Here is a 25353-nt window from a genome sequence, read left to right on the forward strand (position 1 = left end):
AACTGTCTTGCTTATATAGGTAACAACTTAAATCTCATTTCAGTTCTTCATCTGGACAAGTAAGAGGGATATCTTACTTTTGGTTCTGTATCTGGATCGCTTGCATTGTTCTTATGTTGTTCAAATCGAATTAGGACTTAAATCAAGAAATAAGTTCATATACAGTTTAGAGTCCTCCTTTCTGGTTTGCTCCTTTTGAAATTCCTGCCTCACTTTCCAGCTTCCCTGGGCTCCCTTTTCTTGGTTCCTTTTTTTTTTTTTTTGGTACTGGGGATTGAACTCAGGGACACTTAACCACTGAACCCCATCTCCAGCCCTTTTTTGTATTTTTTTAATTTAGAGACATGGTTTCACTGAGTTGCTTGGTGCCTAGCTAAGTTGCTGAGGCTAGCTTTGAACTCTTTGTTTTCCTGACTCTGCCTGAGGAACCACTGGGATTACAGGTGTGTGCCCCCAGGAACTGGGGTTCCTTACTGTTAGAAAGATAGCACACTTTCTACTGGAGTTTTTACCATTCTGTGCTGCTTCACAGTTTTTGGCTGTCCATTAACTAAAGCCACCAAAAAAAAAAAAAAAAAAAAAAAAAAAAAAAAANTATATATATATATATATATATATATATATATATATATATATTTAATTCTTTTTGTGTTTATCAGTTCCCCCTCCAAACCCTCTTCCATACTTCCTTCTGTGGACAATGGATTAATGTCAAAGTGCGTTTCCTTTACAGACACTTCCAAATCACACAAATCCATAAATCCAAGCCACAGTCGACCCAGTGCTTGTTCTACAATGCTGGCCAGAGGTGGAAAGAAAACAATTTTGAGCATTCCATACTCCCTCACCTATATTTTCTGCTACCCTTTCCTTACCAGCCCCTTCTTTCTGTTCTGCCACCCTTCCTATAGCTCCTACTCATAACATCTACCATTTATTGAATTTGTTAGTTTATGTCCAATCCATCCTACACACCCTTCTTAAGTAGGACTACTAATGGCTAAAACTTGTGTGCTTATTACTTGCCAAGCACTTATAAATACATCTCTGTGAGATTATTCTTCCTTTCTTTTTTTTTTTAAGATAAGGAAGCTGTTGGGTTACACTGCAGGTAAATAGCAGAGCTAGACTCTCAATCCATGTCTTCGTGGCTCCAAGCAGCCTTTACATAAACCATTCTCATCCCACAATCAATGTTTTCAGCCCCTTGTTCTGATGAACACTTTGTCATCTCTGGTCCCCCATTCTTTAAATACCCCCATTCTCCTCTTTCCCTGCTCCCCACACCCCACGTTCCTTCTGCCTCTAGATCCGACAGCCTACCCACGTTCCTCTCTTTATTCCTCTCATTTTCTTTGTCATCACATCCCTGTCTCAATCCTTCCCACGCCGTCAGCTCCTGGTTTCTTTCTTCCCTTGAGATCCTCCCTTTTCCCCTCATCTCCAGAATTTCCTCCCTCCAGGCCTCACGCCTCTCCGCCCCAGCCCGCAGGCGTGCGTGGGGCGGGGCAGAGGTACGCAGGGAGCGCAGCGCTTAAGGCTCGGCGTCCGAGGGGCGCCGCGGGGTCCTCCCGTGGCCGCAGACCCCGGGCGCGGTGCAATCTGGGGGAACATGGCCGCTTCCGGTCTTCCTCCCGGGCCGGCGCTGGCTTGACCGCGGCCCCTGCCTGGTGCACTCCGCCCTCCGCTCCCTGCCTGGCAGTCGCGGAGGTCCCTTCAGCCTTTTGCTCCCGTTGCCCCTGCCGTGCCATGGAGAAGAGCTCGAGCTGCGAGAGTCTGGGCTCCCAGCCCGCAGCGGCTCGGCCGCCCAGCGTGGACTCCCTGTCCAGGTAACCCGGACTCCCAGGGCCCCGCCCAGCGTCCGAGGGGGATGGAGAGGGGCCGGGAACTCGCTGGATGGTGCCCCAACTCAAGGATTCTGGTTCCTGAAGGTTGCTCCGGAATTTCTTCTTTGAGACTTGGAAATTACTTCTTCCTCTCTCTCTGGGGCATAGAGGGTGAGGAAAAGGAGGTCGAAAACTCGCTGTTTCTTTTTGGGTCCCTTCACCTTTCTTATTCAGTCTCGTTTTTTCCCGGGTATTCATAGCTCCAGTTCATTATTTTTTCTTATCTTTGATTTTCAATTTTTTCTTTGGACAGCCCTTCCCCCAACTTCTTTCCCCTTCATTTCTTGCATTTTGTCTTTAGCACTCTTTCCAAAACCATCCGTCACTTTTTCCTCCATCCGTTCTTACGTCTTTAGTTTTTGTGTTCATATTCAGCTCCGCCTTTTTTCCTTTTTCGTCGCTTCTCTTTCACGCTTTGCCCTACACTTTCATTTCTCTCCCCATTCTCCAGTTTTGCTTAAGTATGTAAATAAAAATGTCCCCTGTGCTTTGAGTTCTCGGTCTTCCTGCTGAAAGTCAGTATTTGAATAGTCTTTATCCTTACTGGTTTAAGAAAGCAAAGTGAATGTTTGTTTTCATCCCTCTTGGACTGCTGGTTCTACAGGTTGTCATTTCTCTGGTAACATATGGGTATTTTATTCTAGATTTTTGAGGAGGACTGTATACATCTTTGTAGACAGCTGTTGTGAATATTAACTGGACATGTTTTAGATACAGTCTTTTTAGAATGGTAATTTAAAATTTTATTAAGACATAGTGTTATAAAGCTACAATGAAATCAGGTCTTTTCCACTAAAACAGTGTGTTACTAGATACTAAATTGCTGTGTGAGAGCACACAATTTTTATTTTTTTTCTTTGAATAAATTGAAATTGCTCTGTCTTTTAATTCGTTTTGGACTCTACTGCTCTATGGTGGTACTGCTATTTTTTCCCCCATGGATATTCAGTACCTCATTGAGGAACCTTTGACTGATCTCATCATTCCAAATTAGATTCTTTCTATTATATGCATGTATAGTTCAGACCCACTCCATTTTCAGTTCTTAACAACTATACTCTTAATTGTTGGTTTAATTCTTTTCTAGTAGATTATAGGCTGTTTGAAGGCAAAGACCATATGAATCATCTTCATATCTCTAGCACTTAACATAGACCCAGCATGTCTTAGGTGTTCAATGATATATTGAATTTGTGCATTAAATTATCAAGAGATAAGAATTTTTCTCTTCCTCTCATTATATACATTATACGTTTGTTTCAAAATTTTAAAATTAAATTTAGAAAGTTGAGGATTTACATGCTCAACAGTAAAACCTTTCATTAAAAAAGTTGGAAAATTATAGTTTTATGGGAAAGTTACAAATGACAACTAATATTCAGAATAATAAAATACAATGAAAACAGATGACACAGCTAGTATTCTAATGCAGGAGAGAGCAGTTAGAGGAGGCCTTACAGTATGTTAGAAGAAAGTACTGAAAGTCAGGAAGCTGCATGCTGAAGTCATTAGCTATTTGTCCTGTATCATTTAATTTTTCTAGTCTTCAGTTTTCTAATCTTTTAAAATATAGGATTGATGTAGAAAATCTAGGTATCTTGACACTCTAAATTTTTTTTTTTGCTTTTAATGACATTACTTAGTAAGGTGAATGTATATTTACTAATTATTAAGGCATTACCTTTGCAAACAACTGTTTTGGATTTTGAAATTAGACTAAATAAATATTATCTGTTATTAAAAACTAATGTTCCTAACTATTGCACTGTAACACATTAGTTTCCTGAAAAGAAACAAAGTTCAACAGGTTTAAAGTTTATATATCTGTCTTTATTTCTTAATAAAAAATGCGTTAACTGATACATGGATTTGAGAAAATAAGAACAACTAGATAGAATTTTGACTATAGTAAATTAGTCTCCTTTCTGGTCAGAAGTATAATTTCATATTTTCCAGAAAAGAAAACCAGCTTTCTTTCCTAGGTAAGATAGAAAAATAACATTTATTGACTATCTACGTATAGAAGTTACCCAACCACACTTTCACATTTTAAATTTCATTAATCATAATATTCATTTGTGGCACTCTTTCTAATCAACATGTATAATAGCTTCATCATATATATTTGTTAGAAAGCTTACTTTTAAATTCTAAACTTCATTTAGACTAACAGTCACAGATGATCTAAAACGCAAGCAGGATAGTTTTAAAAGCTGTTAAATGTCTATCTAGTTTTATGTTTTTGCTTTTTGTTAACCTGTGACAAAGCAAAATATCAGTGTTTTGACTATGTTATCTCAGTTTTTTGTAATAGTGTCACCCATTAAGTGTAGTTTATTTTAGGTTTTTGTTTTTATAGAGGCTCAATTAGAAAATTTTCTTGTGCATTTGTTTTGATATATTGATAAAGCTATATAATATAGTTATATAATAGTTAAGACTGTTAAATGTGTCACAGAATGTCTTTTACACAATAGAGTTGACAAATTTCTGCTGAATTTAGCTATGTGGAAAAATTATTTATGCAAAAAAAAAGAGTGCTATCAGGTTGTTAGAAAATAGAAACTATGTGACTTTCTCTTCAGCTTAGCAAGATACTTAGATCAAATATATAATTGAAACTGGTAATATATTTAGCTCTAGTTTCTTTAGATACTTCTACCATGAGATGAACTGAATTGAAATATTATCTTATGTTTAAATGTTTATTGATAGATGTGTTGAGTCCTTCCGGGAAGAAGGATGGACATAAATCTGAAAAATAGTACAGCAACCTATTTGGTGGCCCATTGGTTTTTGAAAATGACACACATTGTTGAAGTTTTTGGCCATTATACAGTGTATTAAACTCAATAGGTTGAGTCTTCATATACATTTGTAATTGTTTCAGAGTTGCTGTTGCCTTTAACTTTTCTAGACCATGGAATTGATGCCTTTGATCATAAAAGAGTAGTTTTACTCTTTATATGATAATTCAGATAGCTGTTCTCTAACCAATTGTGGTTTTGTCATCTAGCATCCTTAAAAAAAGTAGTATTCTTTGTTGAGTGTTGCTTGGTATTGCTCGACTTCTGCAAACTGTTTATCAACTCTTGTGTATTCTACTGTTGACTAGTCTTTGCATGAGTCCAGCCTCTCAGAGAGAGTTGTGAAAAAATTCACTTAGCATACTGATAATCTTGCTGTGGTCCCTAATTTTATTCTTATTGGTCTTGTTGGTTCTTGATGTAAATGGAACTGTATGGAATATAAATAAAACAAGATTGCAAGTTGGATGCTAGGATAGGCCTGACACTCAGAACTATACATTTTGCCCTCGTAGTCTATTTTTTCATTTTTCAGTTTGTACAGTATTATTTCCATTTTTCAGTCCGTGCTTGAGTAGGTTTCTTTCATTATTTTACTTTCTATTATGTGTAATCAAATAGTAAGATATCAGGTGCTAAACATGTGCTCTGTGAACATCTAAATAAAAGAATGTTATCTGAATTCTCACCACTAATCCTATTTATGGTTCCCATTCAAGGGATTGAAAAGGTTTTCTTCTTTTGGTCTGATCAATTACTATTTTAGATTCAAGCTGAAGTTAATTTTATGTGGATTTTACTGAGTGCATTATTTTTTCAGTTCCCAATCTTATCTATATTAATATTATTATGGTCCCTTTCACTTATCTGTTTTACCCTTTGCTGTTCTTGATTACTTTGGCTCCCTTTTCTCTTGTCATTCATTTTATTAAATTGTTTTTTTTTTATCCATCATATAACTTTATGGTTTCATTATTCTCTTCTGGCCACTACTGTTTTGTCCCAGTCTTTTTTTTTAATCAGATGATTTTTAGATGATAAGTTCATTAGTATTTTTGAGCAGTCCATATTTATATTTAATTCACATTAAAAAAACAAAACAAAGGGCGAGTACACATACTCAAAGTAGTCCCCAACTAATTGCATTTTTAAATTGCTATTCCTTAAGATTACCATTGTTTTAAAATAGCAAATCCTGGATTTCTGTTTTCATGAATTTTTATTATATTTATAGCCTGAAGAGGTAGAAGAGTTTCTGAGATTTCTAAAACATTTTATTGCAAGGTGTTCTCTTTAGTTTCAGCTTCAAGGTCTCTTAAAGGTGATATGTTGGTAGGAAGTATGCTCTTGACATATTAATTCAATAGTGGTGATGGATTTTTGTACAATCACATTTTTGCTCACATTGTGACTCTTGGAATTTCTTTGGAGGGTCCTGGCCAGAATTAGCGTTGCAAACTATAGATGTAGGGCAAAGTGAAGCTACTAGGTTGAACCTACAAACTTGATATTGTTATTAGAAATTTGCATCAGCCATTGAACATGTTGGTAATCTAAAAATTACTTATTTTTGATTTTATTTTTCCAGGAGTCTAAAAGAACATTAAAGTTCTCTTAGATAAGACCCAATATTATTGTGAATTAATCAGTAATTATCATTTAAATTTTTAAAGAAAGGACTTTTAACAAGATTAATTGCCACTTGAAAGTATATGCAGTTTCATATTGAAGCTGAGATTGGATCCTGTATACTTTTTCTTCTTTGCTTCTTATGCCATCATTAGTGGTTTTCTTTAATGTAAATTAGTAGTTCCCATAGTATAGTTCCTGTTTAGTAGTATCAGCATCTCTTGGAAGTTTATTAAAAATGCATTTTTTTTCAGTCCTGGGGATTGAAGGTAGGGGTGCTTTACCACTGAGCAACATATCTCAGATCTAACTGAATCTAAAAACCTGAGGGTGGGAACCACCTGTTTATGTTTTAATATGCCCTCCAGGTGATCCTGATGCTTGCGGAAGTTTGAGAGACACTCACTGCCTTGGATCTTTTGCTGATTAGTGCCTCAGAGCTTCATCTACATTAGTTGAAACAGACTAAATTAGGGTTTATATTAGCCAGAAGTGTGATGAGCCCATTATTTGAGAGCATATTTATAAACATGTTAACTGAAGGAGTGAAAGGTAAAAGTCGTCTCTTGTTGATTTACTATATCTAATTTTTAAAGGAAAATTTCTGACTTTTTCTCAGTCTTGAGTAACAAGTCAAAAGTACAAGTTGTAGGCTTTTAATTCTTTTTAAAAGATACTTATTGTGATATATTATTGGTAACAAGAATTTTAAAAAGTGTTATAAAGAAGAAATTCCAGAAAGTTATCAATGACTTGAGTGAAATCTGGATTGTGTCCAAGAGAAGGAAATAACCTGGATATAGATGTCCAGAAAGCAGTAAGTTTATTTTAGAAAGTTGCCAAGTTAATACTATTGTATTCAAAATCACTGGAGCCAAAGATTGCATGTGAGTAAGGGTTTGAGTAATGGAAATTCTCCAGATTTTAGTGTGGAATATTTTCCCTTTTAAGGCAAATGGTTTTGAATATGTAAAGCACTTGCTATCTTTGTGTCTTATGATTTAGTTAAATAAGTAGAGTATTAAAAACTCTTAAAGTGGTGATATTTGAGGATAGGAAATGATTTTACAAGCCTGCCTTGCACAGGAAATCAGGTTAAAAATGGAACGCTATAAAAAGGTTGGTACAAGGCTATTAAAATAAAAAGGACTATGGCAGATGCCCTCCTAATGAAAATAATAACTTCAGTTCCCTTTCCTGTGACTTTATTACACAGAACTAATTGTGCTTATCTCTAGGACTCACAGTATTAACTACTGAAGCATTTTCTTTTCTTTCTTTCATTTTCATTGTTTAAAGACTCTTAGGCTTCTTAAATACTTTATAATTTATATTAATTAAGGGCATCTACTGTGTTTTAAACATAATTAAATAAACTCCAAAATATGTTTTAATATATAAACTCCAAAAAATCTAAATACTAATATTTGGCAAATTCTTGATTCATTTTCTTAAGGTTGTATTTTATTATTTATTTATTTGCAGTGCTGGGGATTGAACCCAGAGCATCATGCTTGCTAGGCAAGTGCTCCATCTCTGAGCTATATCCTCTGCCCTACAGTTAGGTTTTAGACTTGGCAGAATATAATAGAAAATTCAGGCTAGCAGTGATTTAAAACCAGATATAATTTTTTAGCCACTTGAAAGCCTAGAGATAGTCAATACAGATCTGATATGGTAGTACTGAGGATCAAGGACCCAGATCCTTTATGTATCTTATATCCATATTTATCTCATAAACCAAAATTGCTATTGGAGCTTTAGCCACTACAACTTCAGAAGAAAAGGAAGAAGCAGGACATAATTCCTCTCTTTAAAAGACTCTTGGCAGTCATGTGTAGTTGTTGAGCTTACATCCTATTAGTCATTACCTGTTCCCATGACCATGGCTAACCAGGTTAGGGGGAGGGTTGTATATGCAGTCTTTTCTTAAAGGCCTTGTGCTGAGCTAAATATGGAGGTTCTGTCACTAAGGAATAAGAGAGGATGGGTATTGAAGATAATCAACTGCTTCTCCATGGTGTACAAAGTACTCCTAGATTTGCAAATGCAATGAACAAAAAATAGAAAATAAATTGAAAGAGAGAGATGGCATATTGTAGCCACCTGAAAAAAAAAACCCATATCTTAGAACACTTTGAACTTTAATTTTGTGCTTTTTTGTGTATTTGGACCATATTTTTACAATCCTAATTGAGGACCATAAAATGAAAGTAATACATTTAATAATTGCTAGATCATTACCTGACAGGCAAATAGAAATCAAATGAAGAATAAACAACTATGCTGTTTCATTTGAAGAACTCAAGGAATTCCATGATAAAGTAGTGGTGGTAATGAGCTTTATACTCTGTTTACTCCTTCTCCAGTTTTGTGTCAATTCCTAAACCATTTATCCCTGATTTATGTCTTACTAGAATGTTGCATCAAGTTCTACTTAGGTATTTTCAATTGTTTCAGTTTTAAGCATGTGGTCTTCATATGGGAAATAAAATTAGTCATCTTATGCCATATTAGTTTATGAAAGCTTTTGCCAGTAGTTTGTGTTTGTCTTATATCCTTGACCTAAACATTTTATTGAAAAATCAGAGAAATCTGTTCTTTATGTTTTCTTGTATTGTTTAATCTAAATATTTACATTTTAGTTGTGAACTTTCAAACATAAGGAGTGTAATCATTTTGGAGCAAGTAGAGGAGAGTAGATAATAGATAAGTCTCCCTGGATTGATAGGACCTTTATTCATCAGGCTTTGAAGGTTTAATAGGCATAAGTCACAACTATAGCCATCCTCCTTCTTGGCAGGATTGCTTTTCCTGATAGAAGCAAGTGAGCAGTTGTTGAAGTAGCTTTTTGTCAGGAGTTTGTGTATTAGTAAGGGAAAATAACTGCCTCAGAGTAATTTTCATAGTAATTATTATTTCATAATAATATTCTTGAGCTGAGCCAAGATACCTGCAAAGGTCAAAAACAAAATTTTGTATGGTTCAGATGTTTTCTGTTATTGATATTAGAAAACATTCTTTCATTACAACAAAGGCAGAAAGCTAAAAACAGAAACACCTGAGATAACCTGTGCTTTCCAAATGGTAGAGAGTTGTAGTAATTGATTAATAGAATTAATATTAATAAATACAATGTAATATAAGTAATAGCATTTAACACTTATGTGTTATTTGTGTGCTTACCATGTGCTGAGTATGATGCTAAATCCTTTATGCATTTTCTCATATAATCCTCATAACTGTGTAAAGACTATTAATTTTTCCATCTTATACATTTTTTAAGAAAACTGAAGATTAGAGAGAATAGATTGACATTTGAATCCAAATCTGCTGGACTTTAGGATCTGCGAGTGCTTCAAAGAACTGCAGAACTGCTCATGCCTGAAGATCTGGTGTGCTTGGTCCAAGCCAGATCTTTTTAATTAGAGGGCAGTCCCAGGGCAGGTTTATTGGGTGGTAGTGATGAGGATGTGCATTTTCTTAACATGTAGCCCTGTTAGAGAAGGATAAAGTTACCTAGTACCTTAACAAATTTGGAGTAGACATATTTGGAGAGAATTTTTTTTTTAGCTTTGAATGTTTTTTTCTTCAGATAGAAAATAGGATGATTTTTCTTCTTTGCCCTATGATTAAATGGGTAATGTATTTTTTGTTTAAAAGAAGTCTTATGTTTTGAAGATCAGATAAATTATGAGTCAGATAAATAATACCAAAACCTCCCCCCACCCCCAACAACCTTTACACAGTGATTTAGAATACTTAACTCTAGGCTTCCTTAAATATCTGAATTCCCCTAAGTTCCTTTGTGTTTGTTTACAGTTAATGTGTTAAGAGCCATTGACATTTGAAGATCATCAGAAGTGAAGATAAAACATCTCAAAAATTATAATGTAAGTGAATGGGAAAATGCAAAAATTGGACAGAAGTTAATGTCAACAATATTTCTGGAATCCATATATTGTCCCAAATGAATTTTGTGCATATGAGTAACCAGTAACTTCAGATTTCAATCCCAGTTTCAAGTTCTGGTCTTGAAAATTCTGTGTTCAGTTCACTTCTTCCTGTGGAAGACAGTCATTGGATTTCAGTCATCTAATAATATTCCATGAGAACTTTTTTTTTTTACTTCCATGTATTATTTTCTTCCTTTTCCTGCTTAGTACTTTGCAGTTTGACTTGAGAAGATAATAACAAAGGTTCATGTTATATTTAAAGTTGTGTTTGTGTAGACAGAGGTCTTTGCTTTCCAGCTGCTGATGTGTGTTGTATATTTTACCTAAGTTTAATTTTGCTACTATTTTGTATGTTTCTTAGCCTAAAATAATTATCAGTTTGTTAACACCCCTTTTTTCTTTTTTCCCTTTCCCTCTCTTTCTTTACCTGATCCCTTCTTTCCTTTCTTCCATTCTGTGAATGTTTGTTTAGTTATCTATTGTGTCCTGCACACTATGCTAGATATTCCAAAGAGCTGAGTCACGGGGACTCTGCATATTTCCATTACCTGTGGTGCTTGGTGAACATTTAGCTTCCTAGGTTCCAGACCAGACATTCTGAATCATTGGGAGTGGACCTTGATCCAGATGGTTTCAGGAGTCTGGTCCAGCTCTGTAAGTTTGCAAATGGGAGGATAGACTTGGAGAAGTTAAATAATTTACCTAATGGCACAATACATGTTAGAAGGTCAGGAATAGTTGATGATTTTTCTTTCAAGATCACAGAGATATTTAGTGCTAAACATGATCTCCTGGGCTGGGATTGTGGCTCAGTCACAGAGTGCTTGCCTAGCATGCTTGAGGCACTGGGTTCCATCCTCAGCACCACATAAAATAAAGGTCTCCTGATTCTCAGTTCCATACTTTACCAAGTTATGCTATAATTTTTGTTGAGGCAGACTGAGTCATTGTGTTTCTTGTCTGTAAAACTCTCCTTTAATACCATATATGAAATCATAACCAACTCATCACTGTAACTGAAAAAATAACTAAAAGTACATGTCAGTTATATACATGAAAAACATGGATTGTTTCTTTGTGTTTAGTCAGATAAGTGACTTAATTCTGATTTTGAAATCATTGAGTGATAGTCTTGGTGGAGAAGAGCCTTTGTTTTTATATCCAGGATATTATTTCTACCTTTTAAGTTTTGTACTGCCAAAAAAGGAAAATCTGATTTCATTTTTGAATGAAATAGTAGGGACAAATTTCATAGTGTTTTATAAATAGTAGGTGCTTGGTAAATTGTACTGTTTTGTACAGTTTGCTCTTAAAAAGTTTTTTTCCCCCCTTTGGCTTCTATTAGGAGTGGTTTTATTTGCTTGTATAGAAATTAATTCATAATACTGTATTGTCATAGTGGATATTCAGAGTGTGTCTGAGTGACTAACATTTTCTAAGGTATTTTTTTAACTGTAAAAGTTCGAATTAATTTTACTAGTGTATATATTTTATATTATATTGTGTATTTTTATAGTTCCTGAATTATAGCTTCATATTAACAAATGTAGTTACTATAATTTTTGGAAATATTTTTAATGCTTGAATTATTAGAAAGTTTAACTATAAACTGCTGTTACCCAATTTTTCTGAATATTTTGGGACATGATTTAATTATTTTTAAAATGTTATTTCATTTATTTGTTTTGTAGTACTAGAGGTCCAACCTAGGACCTTGCACTTGCTAGGCAATTGCTCTATCATTGAGCTATACCTTCAACCCTAAAAATGTTATTTTTAACACTTATTCATTTTTGATAAGCTTATTATATCTTACCATTTTAGATATTATTTTCTTTAAATCTTTTTACAAAAAAAGTATAATTTTAACTATAATAGCTCTAAAAAGGGACTTTATTAGTGTAATTTTCTCTTTTTTCTTTCTTTTGTATGGGGCACAAATGTTAAGGGACTTTCCCAAGAGTTGAAGTTTTATGCATGTTAAAATACTCTTGTGAACAAAACAGAATGACATTTATTTTATTTCTATAATGATATGTGTAAAATGTTTTGACTCTGGATGAGTGACTTGACATCTCTGATCCTTGATTTTCTTACTGTGTAATGGGTTACTAATTATTACTGTATGTCCACAGTGTTTCCTTGGGATTTAATGTTTAATATTACTTACTTAAAATTTAAAATCAGAAAGAAAAATGCATGCTCAGATTTTATTTTCATTTTTGGTACCAGGGATTGAACACAGAGATGTTTAATCACTGAACCACATCCTCAGCCCTTTTTAAATATTTTATTTAGAGACAGGGTCTTGCTGCGTGGCTAAGTGCCTTGCTAAGTTGCCAAGGCAGGATTTGAACTCGAAATCCTCCTGCATGGTCTCCTGAGCCACTGGGATTACATGTGTGCGCCACTGTGCCTGACTCAGATTTTATGGATTCTTCTTTTATCACATGATATTAGAATAGATACTATGCAGGATACTTAAATTTCTCTTTCTTTGTGAAAGAGTAGCAGTGATTAATCCAGATTGTCATCTTAAATAATCACACAAATACTCAAGATAATATTATATTGGAAGACTTCTATCAGTCATTTTCTGTGGGAGAAAATGGTTACTGAATGAATAAGTGAGTATTCAATATAGTTCTCAGGGTATCAAAATAGCTAATAGTAAAGTTAATATATTTTGGTGTAGTTTTTAGTTCCAAAGATGTTTTACAGACACAATTTTATTTCTCATAATAATCCAGTGAGATAGGTCTTAATTTGACAGATAAGTAGCTGAGGCCCAAGAAGTATCTCTGGTTATAAAAGGTGGAACTGGAAGTTTATTTTTGACTCTAAATGCCATGTTGCTTCTACTCCCAGTGTAAATAACACAGAAGTGGTAAAATTTCATGGGGGTTTACATTTTACTGTTTAAAGAAATTTGGAATCTTGGAAAGTTGTCAGCAGATTCACCTTGTCCAGTGAGCCTAATTACTCAATGCATACTTTTCTTTTGAAGTCAGATTCAGCTTTTCTTAAAATATTTAAAAGAAATGCCACTATCTTGGATAAAAGACTCATTCTCAGTGTGGCTACCAGCATGTGGTACCTAAAATTATTTGAGTGTTTAAATATCTAAAAGAGAGTGATTATGATCTTTAGAAGCATATAGAAGTATATCAACAGGAAAAATTGTGTGATGTGTTATAGCACAATGTAATGAAAAGTATTGATCTTTTGTTTGTCCTTAGTTTTAAAATTCTGATTCTGCTTTTTAAGGATGACTCTAGATGAGTGACTTGACATCTCTGATCCTTGATTTTCTTACAGGAAAAGGGCAAAGTGATAATCTGCTGTCCTACCTTTACAGGATTTTTGTGGAACCCAAATATGATGATTGATGATGACAATAATTTTAAATAATACAGTAAGTTTAGGCATCATTTTAAATATTTCACTTATATGAATTTAATCCTTATAGCAGTTTTTCTGGGTATAAAAATGACCCTTATTCCAACTTTATAAATGAGTAAACCAAGGCCTAGAAAGGTTAAATAACTTTCTCAAGGTCAAAGTGATAGAAGCAGAATTCAGTACTTGGCAATCTAGCTCCAGAGTTGGTAATGTATATAGAAGATAATGTGTGTGAGAGCACACTGACATTTGTAAAGGGCTATGATAATGTAAAATGTTACTAATTAATTTTTTCCTTATCCTTATTATATAAATAGAGAACAAAGCAAGCAGGAAAAAATGTCTTTATATGGTTTGATTTCTAACAGCCCCCTAATCTAGTAAATAGAGTATCGTATTTAAAATTATGGACAGATGCCCTTGGAAGATAGGAATAACTGAATGAAGTCAGTACTTTAATTTTTAATTTAGTTTTCTGGGATAGCAAGAGAAAGGGATGTTGAATGCTCTTCTTTTTATACTGAATGTGACTGAAAATAAAACATCTATCTTTTAAAATTTATTATTTATTATCTCATCACATAATAAATAATAATAAATTTAATAATTTGTTATATATGACAGCAGAATGCATTACAATTCATATTACACATATAGAACACAATTTTTCATATCTTTGGTTGTACACAAAGTATAGTCACACCATTTGTGTCTTTATACACGTACTTAGGGTAATGATGTCTATCTCATTCCATCATCTTTTCTACCCCCAATGCCCCCTCCCTTCCCCTCCCACCCCTTTGCCCTATCTAGAGTTTATCTAATCCTCTCATGCTCCCCGTCCCCAACACCATCCAGTTCTCCAAAACCAAATGCTGAATGTTTTCTCTGATATGAGGATGCTGATTCAATGTAAAAACATTTATCTTAACTTCATGTGTCACTTTGAAGTTTATACAGGAAAGTGATATCTCATCACATTGAAAGGAGAGTGACATATTATTGGTAATAATCACTTTTGCTTGTCTTAGGAAAACAGTGTCTATCGAGATAGCCAAAACAATGGATATGTAACTGATTTTAATAATGAAATCAGATTCGAATGGTGGGGTAATTTATTAATACACAAATTCCCATGTGTTCTCTGTAATTGCCCAGGTAGAAATGTTTGTTGAATAAATGTTTTTTGAATAGATTACTCTTTTTTAGTATTTTTGCCCTTGTACTTTAGTTTGGATGAAAGTGTTTGTTTCAGAGTTTGTTTAGAGCTCTAATATCTAATAGTATAATTTTCAGCTTATTGTGACATTTTCCCCAGTTAATTGATTATATATAAAGACCTGCTAGGCTACTTGTGAAATTCATATAGAGTTTGATTTAAGCTATCTTCAGAAATTGGATCAGTGATTTTTGAACAAATTTTGAGAAGCTTTTTTAAGCTGCTGCATTGAACTGTTGGAGTTTTGTTAGATCTCAGGATCCTTCCGGCTCCCCAGTCCTAACCTACACTTCGTCATTGACACACTCATTTTGACTAGAATTCGGCTTTTACCAGTTTTACTTAAGTTTTCAGGTAGGATCTCTGAAAAAATATTAAGAGAAAAAAAGATACGCTTGCAAACTGTTGTGCAAACTGGTTGCTGGTGGCCTTATCAAATATTATGCAATGATTTTTTAGTTTGTGAAATAAAATGGACAGACCTGGAAATAAAATGATTCAGAATTAACTGTATGCTGGGTCACATGGACCTTAATCCCATGGATTGTTCAAAGACTATACCAGAGCTCAGATCCTCTTTGTTTCTCTGAAGAATACAAAATGTAGTCTCATTTTTATCAATCAGATGTAGTGATGAAAAGATAAGTCATGCTATCTCTTCTATCCTATAGATTGGTTCAGTTAAATAATGCTGGGTCTGGCATAGCATTTTAAAAATAATTAAAAACTGCATTAGTTTGGATAGGTTTGTAATTTTTTTTTTTTTTTAATTTTGGAGATACAGCAAATGTTCTGAGTTTGTTTGCTTTTTGTGTGTGTCCCAAATGCAGAAACACACTGTAGGCCTTTTGTTGTTATTTTGAAAAATAAAATTTTCAGTAGAATGACTAATAGAGCATGAACAGTGCTTATGACACTGTAGTCCATTGTGTAAGTATTGAGAGCAAAATTTGCATTCCTAGAAAAGCTTGTTCACAATCAGAATATAGAAGGCATTCTTTAATGTTTTTGGGAAAACATGGTGTGTAAGTGCTCAGGACATTACTTAAAGAGGATTTTTTAAAAACATATCTTTTCTTTCCATGGGATACTGAAGAAAAATTGGCAGCAAGAGTGAAACGGTTTAAATAAGGCAAGTGATATGAATCTTAAAGTAACGACTGTGGTCAGAGGAAATAGGAAAAACGCAGTCTTTCCTAAGTCATCTGGAGGTGTTTTTTACTAGGATTTATGGAAAGATAGGTGACTTGTTTTCTGCTTTCTAGGTGGTTTTGAATTGAGAGTGATTAATGCTGGTATGTTTATTTGCATCTCTAATTTTTAGAAATACTTCTGATTTTTATAAGAAATGTGTTTATTTAATTTTGAAATATTTGATTAGGAGAAGTAAAAGGAATGTAAATATATTTATTGCATATTTTAGTGCTTGGATTTATTTTCTGCTCATTATTTTTAGGTATCTAGAGGTGATGGTGTGATTGACAATGAAATAGTGGTAATTCCATTAATAGTTAAGCAAACCAATAGAACCAGAGATGGTTAATTCTTTGCTGTTGATTTCGTTGAAATATTGGTGGTGGACTTGGTTTTGTGATTGAAGCTTGAGTTATTCTTCTGCTTGTATGTTTAAAGTTATATCAGATACTTATTTACATGTGTGGGTGAGTGTATTGTAAAGAATCCCCCTAATAATTTGTGTTTTGTGTTATGATAAATTTATCAGTTTACTAAAAGTTTTATTTTGACTTTAAAAGTTTGCATATTCAATTTTCTCAGTGCTCAGAAGACATTTTACAGTTCAGAACTAACAAAAAGAACTTTTAGGACCCATTTTAGGACCCATTTTAGGACCCATCTAGACTGTAGGTGGGTCTACAGTCTAGATCTAAATGAAAAGAACTTTTAGGATCAAGCGCTTTGCTTCATTTAAATTTAATTAATGGGTTTCTTTTTAAAAGGAGACCCCTTGGGCTGGGGATGTGGCTCAAGCGGTAGCGCGCTCGCCTAGCATGTGTGCAGTCCAGGTTCGATCCTCAGCACCACATACAAAGATGTTGTGTCCGCCGAAAACTAATAAATAAGTAAGTAAATAAATAAATAAATATAAAAGGAGACCCCTATTTCTGATTCCATTCTATTTTTTCTTCTGATGAGGTTACTCAATGTGTTTTCCACAATACTATTTGTTAAGACAGTTTCTACCATTTCAGTATATAACACTAAGTACTTTCTATATATTATGCTTTCTGATCATTGTTACAGTCTTATATTATTTTTATAAAGAAAGAACTTAGATTAAGTAACTTGCTTTATTTATTTATTTTTTGCTAAATGGTGAAATTAAATCTGTGTGACTCTAAGTTCATGTTTTTAACCACTAAACACTTTGCCTGTGTTTGGAGGCAAAGGATCTCAGTTTCCATCTTTCTAAGGAAACTGAGTAGAGCTTTGAGGTATGGGGATATTTGGAGATGATTTGTAAATCCTTGTTAGTTGGTGACAGATTTCTCCGCTTTGCAGCAAGCGTCTTAAGCATCTTAACAGGATGCTTGTAAGCCAGTGTACTCATAGATACCAAAATTCATTTGTTTAGATATATTTCCCGCCCCTACCTTTTTTTTTGGTTGTTGTTGTTTTTCAATATTAGGATTGAATGCAGAGCATTATGCATGCTAGGCAAGTGGTCTGCCACTGAACTGCATCCCTAGCCCTAGATGTAATTTCCTTAATTTGTAAATTTTTATCCTTATCAGCAATATATAAGTAAGAAAAAAAACCTCCCCAATAAAACAAAAGGGGAGAGTGCTTTATTTATTGATACTATTTTGAAAAGCATATAGAGGATAGTTCCTATCTTTCCTACCAATAATTAGTGTGTATAACTCTATTCACTTAAATGCCACACTTTGAAATAGGAGAACTTTTGAGACCGAAAGTGTGGTACATTGCTTTTATTATAGCAAAGGAAAATGACATTCTGATATAACAGTAGACCAGTTAATATGTGGCAATGACTAAGAGTCAGATGATGGGATTTCTGTTTTGTTCTTGTAGTGGAAAGAAAGCTGTCACTCTGGCTGAGAAAGTGGCATGGTTATTTTAAAACAAAGAATGACTAGTGCTTTATTATATTTTGCCTCTTTTACTCCAAACCCAAGTTCTGTTATTTCATAGGTATACGTGTATGTATATCTTCATTTGGTTATTTTCTGGAACCAGCATTTAGTATTTAAATAATATTGACAGTTCTTTTTGCTTAGGAGTTGAGAATAATCTAATTTTGGATAGAATGAGTGGGTCAGAGAGAGGAGATTTTAGAATGACTTCCATTTATAAGAATCATGGCTCATTGAATTTGAATAAATACATTTATGAATATGAATTGTATGTTCATGTAATCTTTAACTGCTCTGAAGAGTTAATAATCAGAATTAGTACATTAGAATATAATTACAGTTTTAGTTTTAGAGGTATTTTGAATCTCTTGGGAAAAGGAAATCTATGAATAAGTATGAATACTAATTAATAGTATTCCAGAATGTTGGTTATGTTCTGATCAGTTTTGTTGTTCTTGGAAAATAAATTTCTCTCTGTAACTGTCTCATTAATTTCTAAAAGTATGTTTTGTTTATAAATATTTTTTGATGTAACATACTTATATGAATAAGATGTTAATGCTTTTGGGGGTAGAATTTATGTTTTTTGCCTACCTTTTGATGTTATGTTTGTTTCTATTAAAAATTACACATAACTCTTCATTATTTTTAATCTTGATAGTTATTTGCAGGCCATCCAGGGCCTGGGAGTTTTAATTTACTTATGGCTTAGATATTTGAGCCCTGTCAGTTTTTTTTTAATCTTCAATAAAGGATTTATAGGAACAAAAAAGAATTATGATTATAATTATTTATAAAAAACAGTTATTTCTTTTTTTAATTTATAAAGAACATAAATTTATTTCTATATTACAGTTCTGGAAGCTGGAAATCCAAAATCAAGGCACTGGCATGTTTGATATTTGGTGAGGGCTGCTTCGCTACTTCCAAGATGTCACTTTGAGTATTGTTCCTCTGAGATCCTAGGGTCTTTGAAGGGTCCTTTTTTCCTTGGCCAACTTTGTGTGAGAATCATTGTCCCTCAGGTACATACAAGTACCTCTAGTCTTGCTCAGCCTCCTGGCCTCTGCAGCAGTGGCAATATTTATGACCAGAAAATGTCTTCAGAAGAAAATATACTAGATGCCAGGCTGCCCATTCTGGGCTCCCTGTCTGTAGTTCTGGAGGTTAGGAAGTCCAAAAACATAGTCCTGGCATCTGCCCCCCCAAAAAAGGGCCTTTGTGCTGTGTCATAACATGGCAAGACAGAACAAGCATATCTAGTGTTATTTCTTTTTTTTTTCCCCAGGCGTCCATAATATTTTGTGTGTTTTATTGAAATATTATAAATTACAGTTAAATTGCTTCATCAACTTTTGAACAAATGTTTTATGTTTCATACTTGAAGTTCTCTTCTGATTCTTTGAAAATAATTTTAATTTAAATTTTTTTTACTTATTATTAATTTATTTTTTTTACACAAATGGAGCACAACTTTTCATTTCTCTGGTTGTACACAAAGTAGAGTCACACCATCTGTGCAATAATATCCATACATAGGGATAATAATGTCCGTTTCATTCTACCATTCACCCCCCATCCCCTCCTTTCTCTCTCCTCCACTCAATCCAGAGTTCTTCTATTCTTCCCTTGCCCCCCACCCATTATGGATCAGCATTCACTTATCCTAGAAAACATTTGGCCCTTGGTTTTTTGGGATTGGCTTACATTGCTTAACATGATATTCTCCACCTCCATCCATTCACCCGTAAATGACATAATTTCATCTTCTTTAAGGCTGAGTAGTATTCCGTTATGTATATACACCATAGTTTCTTTATCCATTCATCTATTGAAGGACATCTAGGCTGTTTCCATAGTTTAAACATTATTAATTTAGCTGTAAATATTGAGGTGAATGCATGGTTGTAGTGTGCTGCTTTTAAGTCCTTTGGGTATAGACCTAGGAGTAAGATAGCTGCTTAAAATGATGGTTCCATTCCAAGTTTTCTAAGGTATCTCCATACTGCTTTCCAAAGTGGTTGTACCATTTTGCAATCCCACCAGCAATGAATTGGTGTACCTTTTCCCCCCACACCCTTGCCAGCACTTATTGTTGCTTGATTTTTTGATATTTGCCATTCTGATTGAAGTGACATGAAATTAAGAGTAATTTTAATTTGCATTTCTCTAATTGCTAGAAATGTTGAATATTTTATCGTAAGTTTGTTGATCGATTGTATATCTTCTTCTGTGAAGTGTCTGCTCATTTCCTTAGCCCATTTATTGATTGGGTTATTTGTTTTTCTGGTGTTAAGTTTTTTGAGTTCTTTATATATCCTGGAGATTAGTACTGTATCTGATGTGTGTATGGTAAAAACTTGCTCCCATTGTGTAGGCTCTCTCTTCTCCAGTGTTATTTCTTAACAGCTCTGGTTAATGGTTTAGACAGAAGTATCCACAGTAATTGGGAATGAGAAACAAATTTTTATGATGCTACAACTGTGTGAGAGGGCCTTTGGATGGGGAAAGTTTATGTAGTATAATTAAAAAATGATGTTGAAGGATAAGTCTTCGAGTCACATTTTCAGATGGGACAATAGTTGGTTTGTATGTATAAGTGTTTGTATGAGGGAAGAACGAGGGTATTTTGCCTGTTAAGAAGTGAAGAGATACTAAAAATGGTAAAATCTATTTTAGCAGAAATTTCCAGTATTAGAACTATCCAGTATTAGAACTCTTCACCTGTGATTCTAGAATTTTGTGCCTATGCTCGAAATCTTAGAATTTTGGATTTCATGACTATCTTGTGGTAAGTAGTACCCCTACCCACCTAGTCTTCCTTATGGCTTGTGAATATCATAATTGACAAGACCTTTATTTTTCAAACACTTCCTAACCCATTTTGGAGCCCCATTTTTGATGACAAGGTGTTGTAGTACACAAGAAATGGAATTTTATGTAGCTTATTAATTAAATGGAAAATAGGAAATGCAGAATGATTGCTCATTGGAAGCATAGCTTTCTTTTTCAATTAAACAGACATTGAAAAAATCTGGTTTTTGGAGGGATAGAAAGGCAGTGTTTAGTGATTACAACAGGTACTGCGAAGGATTGATTAAAATTTGAAGAGGAGCATTGACACTTTTAAAATGTTGACTACTTGAAATCTTTGTGAAATCCTTCTGAGATGAAAAATCACCTAAAAAAAGTATATTTGGGCCATGAGCTTATATGTATTCTCAAATTTTGTCTAATTAGGCTTTTGTCAAAAGTGACAGTGATTCTTTTTTGACGTTTGTTAACTTTTGCTCAAATCTTGTAGTCTTTGTTATGATAGTTTTGACTTCTCAAAAATTTATTTAATATTATGAGTCAGTTAACTCTTTCTTTTAATTAGGATAGCTCTGGTCTACCATTTTATTGCCACAGTGAAATATATATCTTGTTTAACCTATCTCTAAAAGATTTCTGATTTTTATTGAAGAGTTTTCTTGAGTTGTGCATTTATTGAGTTTATGCATTTTAAAACTTAACCAGGAAACAAACTGGCTCAAAAAACTTCAGAAACCAGTTAGAGAGATAGCTGTGAATTAAAGATGTATGTCCTTATAGCAGCATATATTCAAGAGAAATAGCATTAACCTAGAAGTCTTCCTGAGAAGATGGTTTTTGTTTCTCAGCCCCATACATAAGTATTTTTTCTTTAACTTTAAAGTCTTAAGCATTTTAACAGTAACTTCATTTTTCATATTTGACACCATTGTCAGTTGCAGGTTGCTGTCTGCTCATTTTCCAATTCTTTTTCAATAGTTGTGTGTGTGTGTGTGTGTGTATGTGTTTTTATATATGTGTGTGTATACATATATGTATACACACACGTACACTACTTATTTTATATGTATATCCACATATATATATACACACACACACATATATATGAACAGGATTGTTTAAATGGAGTTTTCAGTTCATTTCTACTTGGTCTTTATAAGAACATATAAGTACATAGTGAAATAAGTAGAACAGGTGTTTTCATTCCTACTTTGGGTATGAAACTGAAGTTCTGAGAGGCTAAATGACTTTCCATGATTTATGACACCCAATTTTTCATTCTCATCTAATACTTAAATTTACATGTCCTTATTGGAATGGAAAAATAGCTTGTGTTGGCATTTGCTAAAATTTCCTATGCTTAATTAATAATTGAATCAATAATTAATAATAAATTAATTAAAATTTCCTGTGCTGAATTAATAATTAATAACTGTTTACTAAATGGGAAATGTGAAATTTTCTTTTCCAGAGATTATTTTCGGTTGAGTAAATTGTCTTAATTTTCCTCTGGCAGAGACAATGACTAGGGCTAACTCCTTTAAAGATAAAGTTGTAAGAGTTTTATTCATTTTGATTTTTCAATTCATGTCTAGCTTCATTCTGCTAAACCAGGATTCTTTGATGGCAAAGAGGTGTCCTATTCAAGCCTTCATTAGGTAAAAATAATAGTTTACATAACTTTGTTACTGTTTGTCAGATGATGTGCTAAACTCTTTGCATTTATTTATTTCATCTTTATAAGTATGTGAATAGTTCCTAGCATATGGTAAGCACTCAGTAAGTATTAACTACTTGATTTAATACAGTTCAATAAAATTAAACTTTTGAGCCCCTTCTGTGTGCCAGGTATTAGTCTACAGCTAGACAGTGTTTCTCAATCCTTTTTATTACTCTATAGAGTAGTTTAGATGCCCTCCACTCAACTGTCCTCTTCATGTATGAAAATATGGTAGCATAGATATAATACATATAATTTTATGTACTTTTAATTTAAAAAATTAAGATTTGTCTCCTTGCCTTCAAAGAACCATTTTTTTTTTTTTTTGCCCTTGGGGACGATATTCTTATTGAATGTTCTAGATACTTAGGATACAGAAGTGAATAAAACAAAGCTTGGAACCCTCAAAGAGATTACATTTTAAGGGAGATGAGGTAGAAGGATATGTGGGAAAGAAAAAACAAGGAAGTAAGTAAAACAAAAAGAATGTCAAGTGAGAACTAGTTCTCTGGGGAAAATTAAGGTAGGGGATAGAAAATGGGTGGGTGGGTTTGTGGTAGTTTGTCTTCTTAAATAAATGGCTAGAAAAGTTTCATTAAGAAGACAGTATGTGAACAAAAATGCTGAAGGAGGTGAAAGAAAAAGGTATATTTAGAAGAAGAGTTTTGAATGAGAAAATCAAAGCTTTTGAGTATATTAGATGCCATTAGAAGTATTTAAATTAGTAGGTTATTGGAATCTGGAATTCAAGGGGGAAGTTTGAAAATGAGCTATAAGCTGTGAGTCTGGATGAGATTATTAAGGGGAGAGAGGATATACAGAAGATTACATGATCAAGGACTGAGAGTTCAGGGACATTACAGTGTTTTGAGGTTAAGGAGATAAGAAGGAACCATTAAGGAGATGTGAGAGTAGTGGCTACTGAGCTAGGAGAAAAGTTGTAAGGGTATAATGTTCTGGAACACAAATGGAGGGAAGTATTTCAAGTTATCTATGTTAATGCTGCTCAGTGGGTTTAGTAAAGTAGAGGCTATTGATGCCCTCAACAAGGGCATTTGTGTTGGTATGATGGAGGCAAAAGCCTGACTGAAGTGGGTTTAAGAGAGAATGAGATGTGAAGAATTAGAAGTGGTGAGTATAGTCTCTTTTAACAAGTTTTACTTAAAAGAAGCTCAGAGAAATCAAGTATCTGAAGGGATTGAGGGAAATAATAGCGTGTTTCAATGTTGGTTGGAATGATTGGATAGTAAGGGAGTATTGTATGATGCAGGAACCAGAGAAGAGAAAAACTGGGCAGGTTTTTCTTGTGCACACAAGAGGAAATAGTATAGGAGGGGCTTAAATGGGCCTGGTTGAGGTAAGTGGTCATGAATTTAAAGTGAGGTTGGGTCATATGGTTGGCAAATTTTCTCTAGACTCATTTCGTTTTGTGAGTATTACGGGTCTGGAGTAATAGGGAGTTGGCTTTTAAAAATTATGGAACTTTGTAGTATTGTAAAGAACCAGGTGATTCTGAAGCTAAATCTTCAAGGAATGAAAGGCAGTGACTTAGAGATTGGTAGGTGACTTGAAAAAGGAGCGGTAGTATGTACATGGTATATCCTAATGACATAAAATTTAATACTTGGGATCTTTTTTTAAAGTTTTGGAGAAGAATAATCTGAAAGTGGCAATGAGGAACGAATTCCAGTTTCCAGGCCCAGACTGGGGAGAGAGGTATAGGAGGGGATATAAAGGGGCTGATTTCTTCATTTGAGAGGGCTATTGGGAAACTGTGTCCATAGGCAGGGAAAAAGGATTTAATAGGCATAAAAGATGAAGTAAATAAAGTTTTTAGGAAGACAGAATAAATACAGACAGTATTTTTGTGATAGAAATAAAGATTTTTTTTTTGGGGGGGGGGGTACATGCTGTACCTCCCAAGGGAGAGAAAAAAACATCCTAAGATATTTCTGCTTTTAGTTCTATACACTATATCAGAAGCAATAAAGTTGGTCAAAAGGAGACCTGATTCTGTGTCAGATTTTATCTGCATATTTCTATCTATCTATCTGTGTGTATATGTGTTTATATACATATATCTCTTTCTGGCTCTAATTTGTTATATTCAAAACCATGCATTTCACTTCTCTGAGCTGTGCTTTATATACAAATGAAGGGGCTTTTGCTAGAATGATCTCAGAGGTCCTTTATATTTCTGATACTCTATTAATTCGCTCATTAGCTATCAGAATAGTTGGCTAACTGATATCTGGACTTATATTTAAAAGAAACAATTTAAAAAAGCATTATTTGATATAATTCTGGCTACTCTGTGGCTTAATGTTGTTATAAGGTGTAGGCGATAGCCGAGCAGGATTGGAGTAAGAAATAAGGCTGGAGAGAGAGGGTAAAGCCAGACAGCAGAATGATCAGACTTACAGAGGATATATATGAATGAATGTGAATATGAGATATAAATTTGATAGTTATTTGTACAGAAGTGATAAAAAGTACATTTTAATGACAACAGAAACCTAGAGAGAAAACATTTCCAAGAGGCAGTGAAAGTAATATTAAATATTGCCAAGAGTTTAAGGAGGGTGAGAAATGAGGAGATAGGGCTCCTGGATTTGTTCCTGAGGTTGTTAATGACATCTAGAAAGCATTATCAGTAAACTAATTGAGTCTAGAGTTCAAGTTGAGTGTTATTAAGTCTCACGTAGGTTTAGGTAATCACTATTGAGTTCTTAGTAAATGTTCACTGTTGTTTAAATTATGCACCCCTACCTTCCACCACCCCCCCCCCCTCCCAAAACAAGAGC

The 25353-nt window shown here is 33.9% G+C and overlaps 1 protein-coding gene across 6 annotated transcripts in view; it reads left to right on the forward strand.

The window, feature by feature from the left end:
- Positions 1-1484: 1484 nt before the first annotated feature.
- Positions 1485-25353, forward strand: part of Mtmr2 (myotubularin related protein 2) — an 82265-nt gene continuing 58396 nt past the window's right edge. Inside the window, exons 1-3 of one of the 6 annotated variants that reach the window (XM_048795657.1) lie at positions 1494-1829; positions 10145-10215; positions 13597-13693. Coding sequence is in view for 1 of the 6 variants with exons in the window: in XM_015489965.2 (XP_015345451.1) it covers positions 1750-1829 (80 nt within the window). In the remaining 5 variants the exon portion in view is untranslated. Of the gene's footprint in view, positions 1830-1875; positions 1998-10144; positions 10216-13596; positions 13694-22468; positions 22488-25353 lie in introns of those variants that run through there. The other 5 variants (XM_048795656.1, XM_048795658.1, XM_015489965.2 and 2 more) reach the window with 5 other exon arrangements.

Source organism: Marmota marmota, unplaced genomic scaffold (genome assembly GCF_001458135.2).
Source record: "Marmota marmota marmota unplaced genomic scaffold, marMar, whole genome shotgun sequence".
Taxonomy (NCBI): domain Eukaryota; kingdom Metazoa; phylum Chordata; class Mammalia; order Rodentia; family Sciuridae; genus Marmota; species Marmota marmota.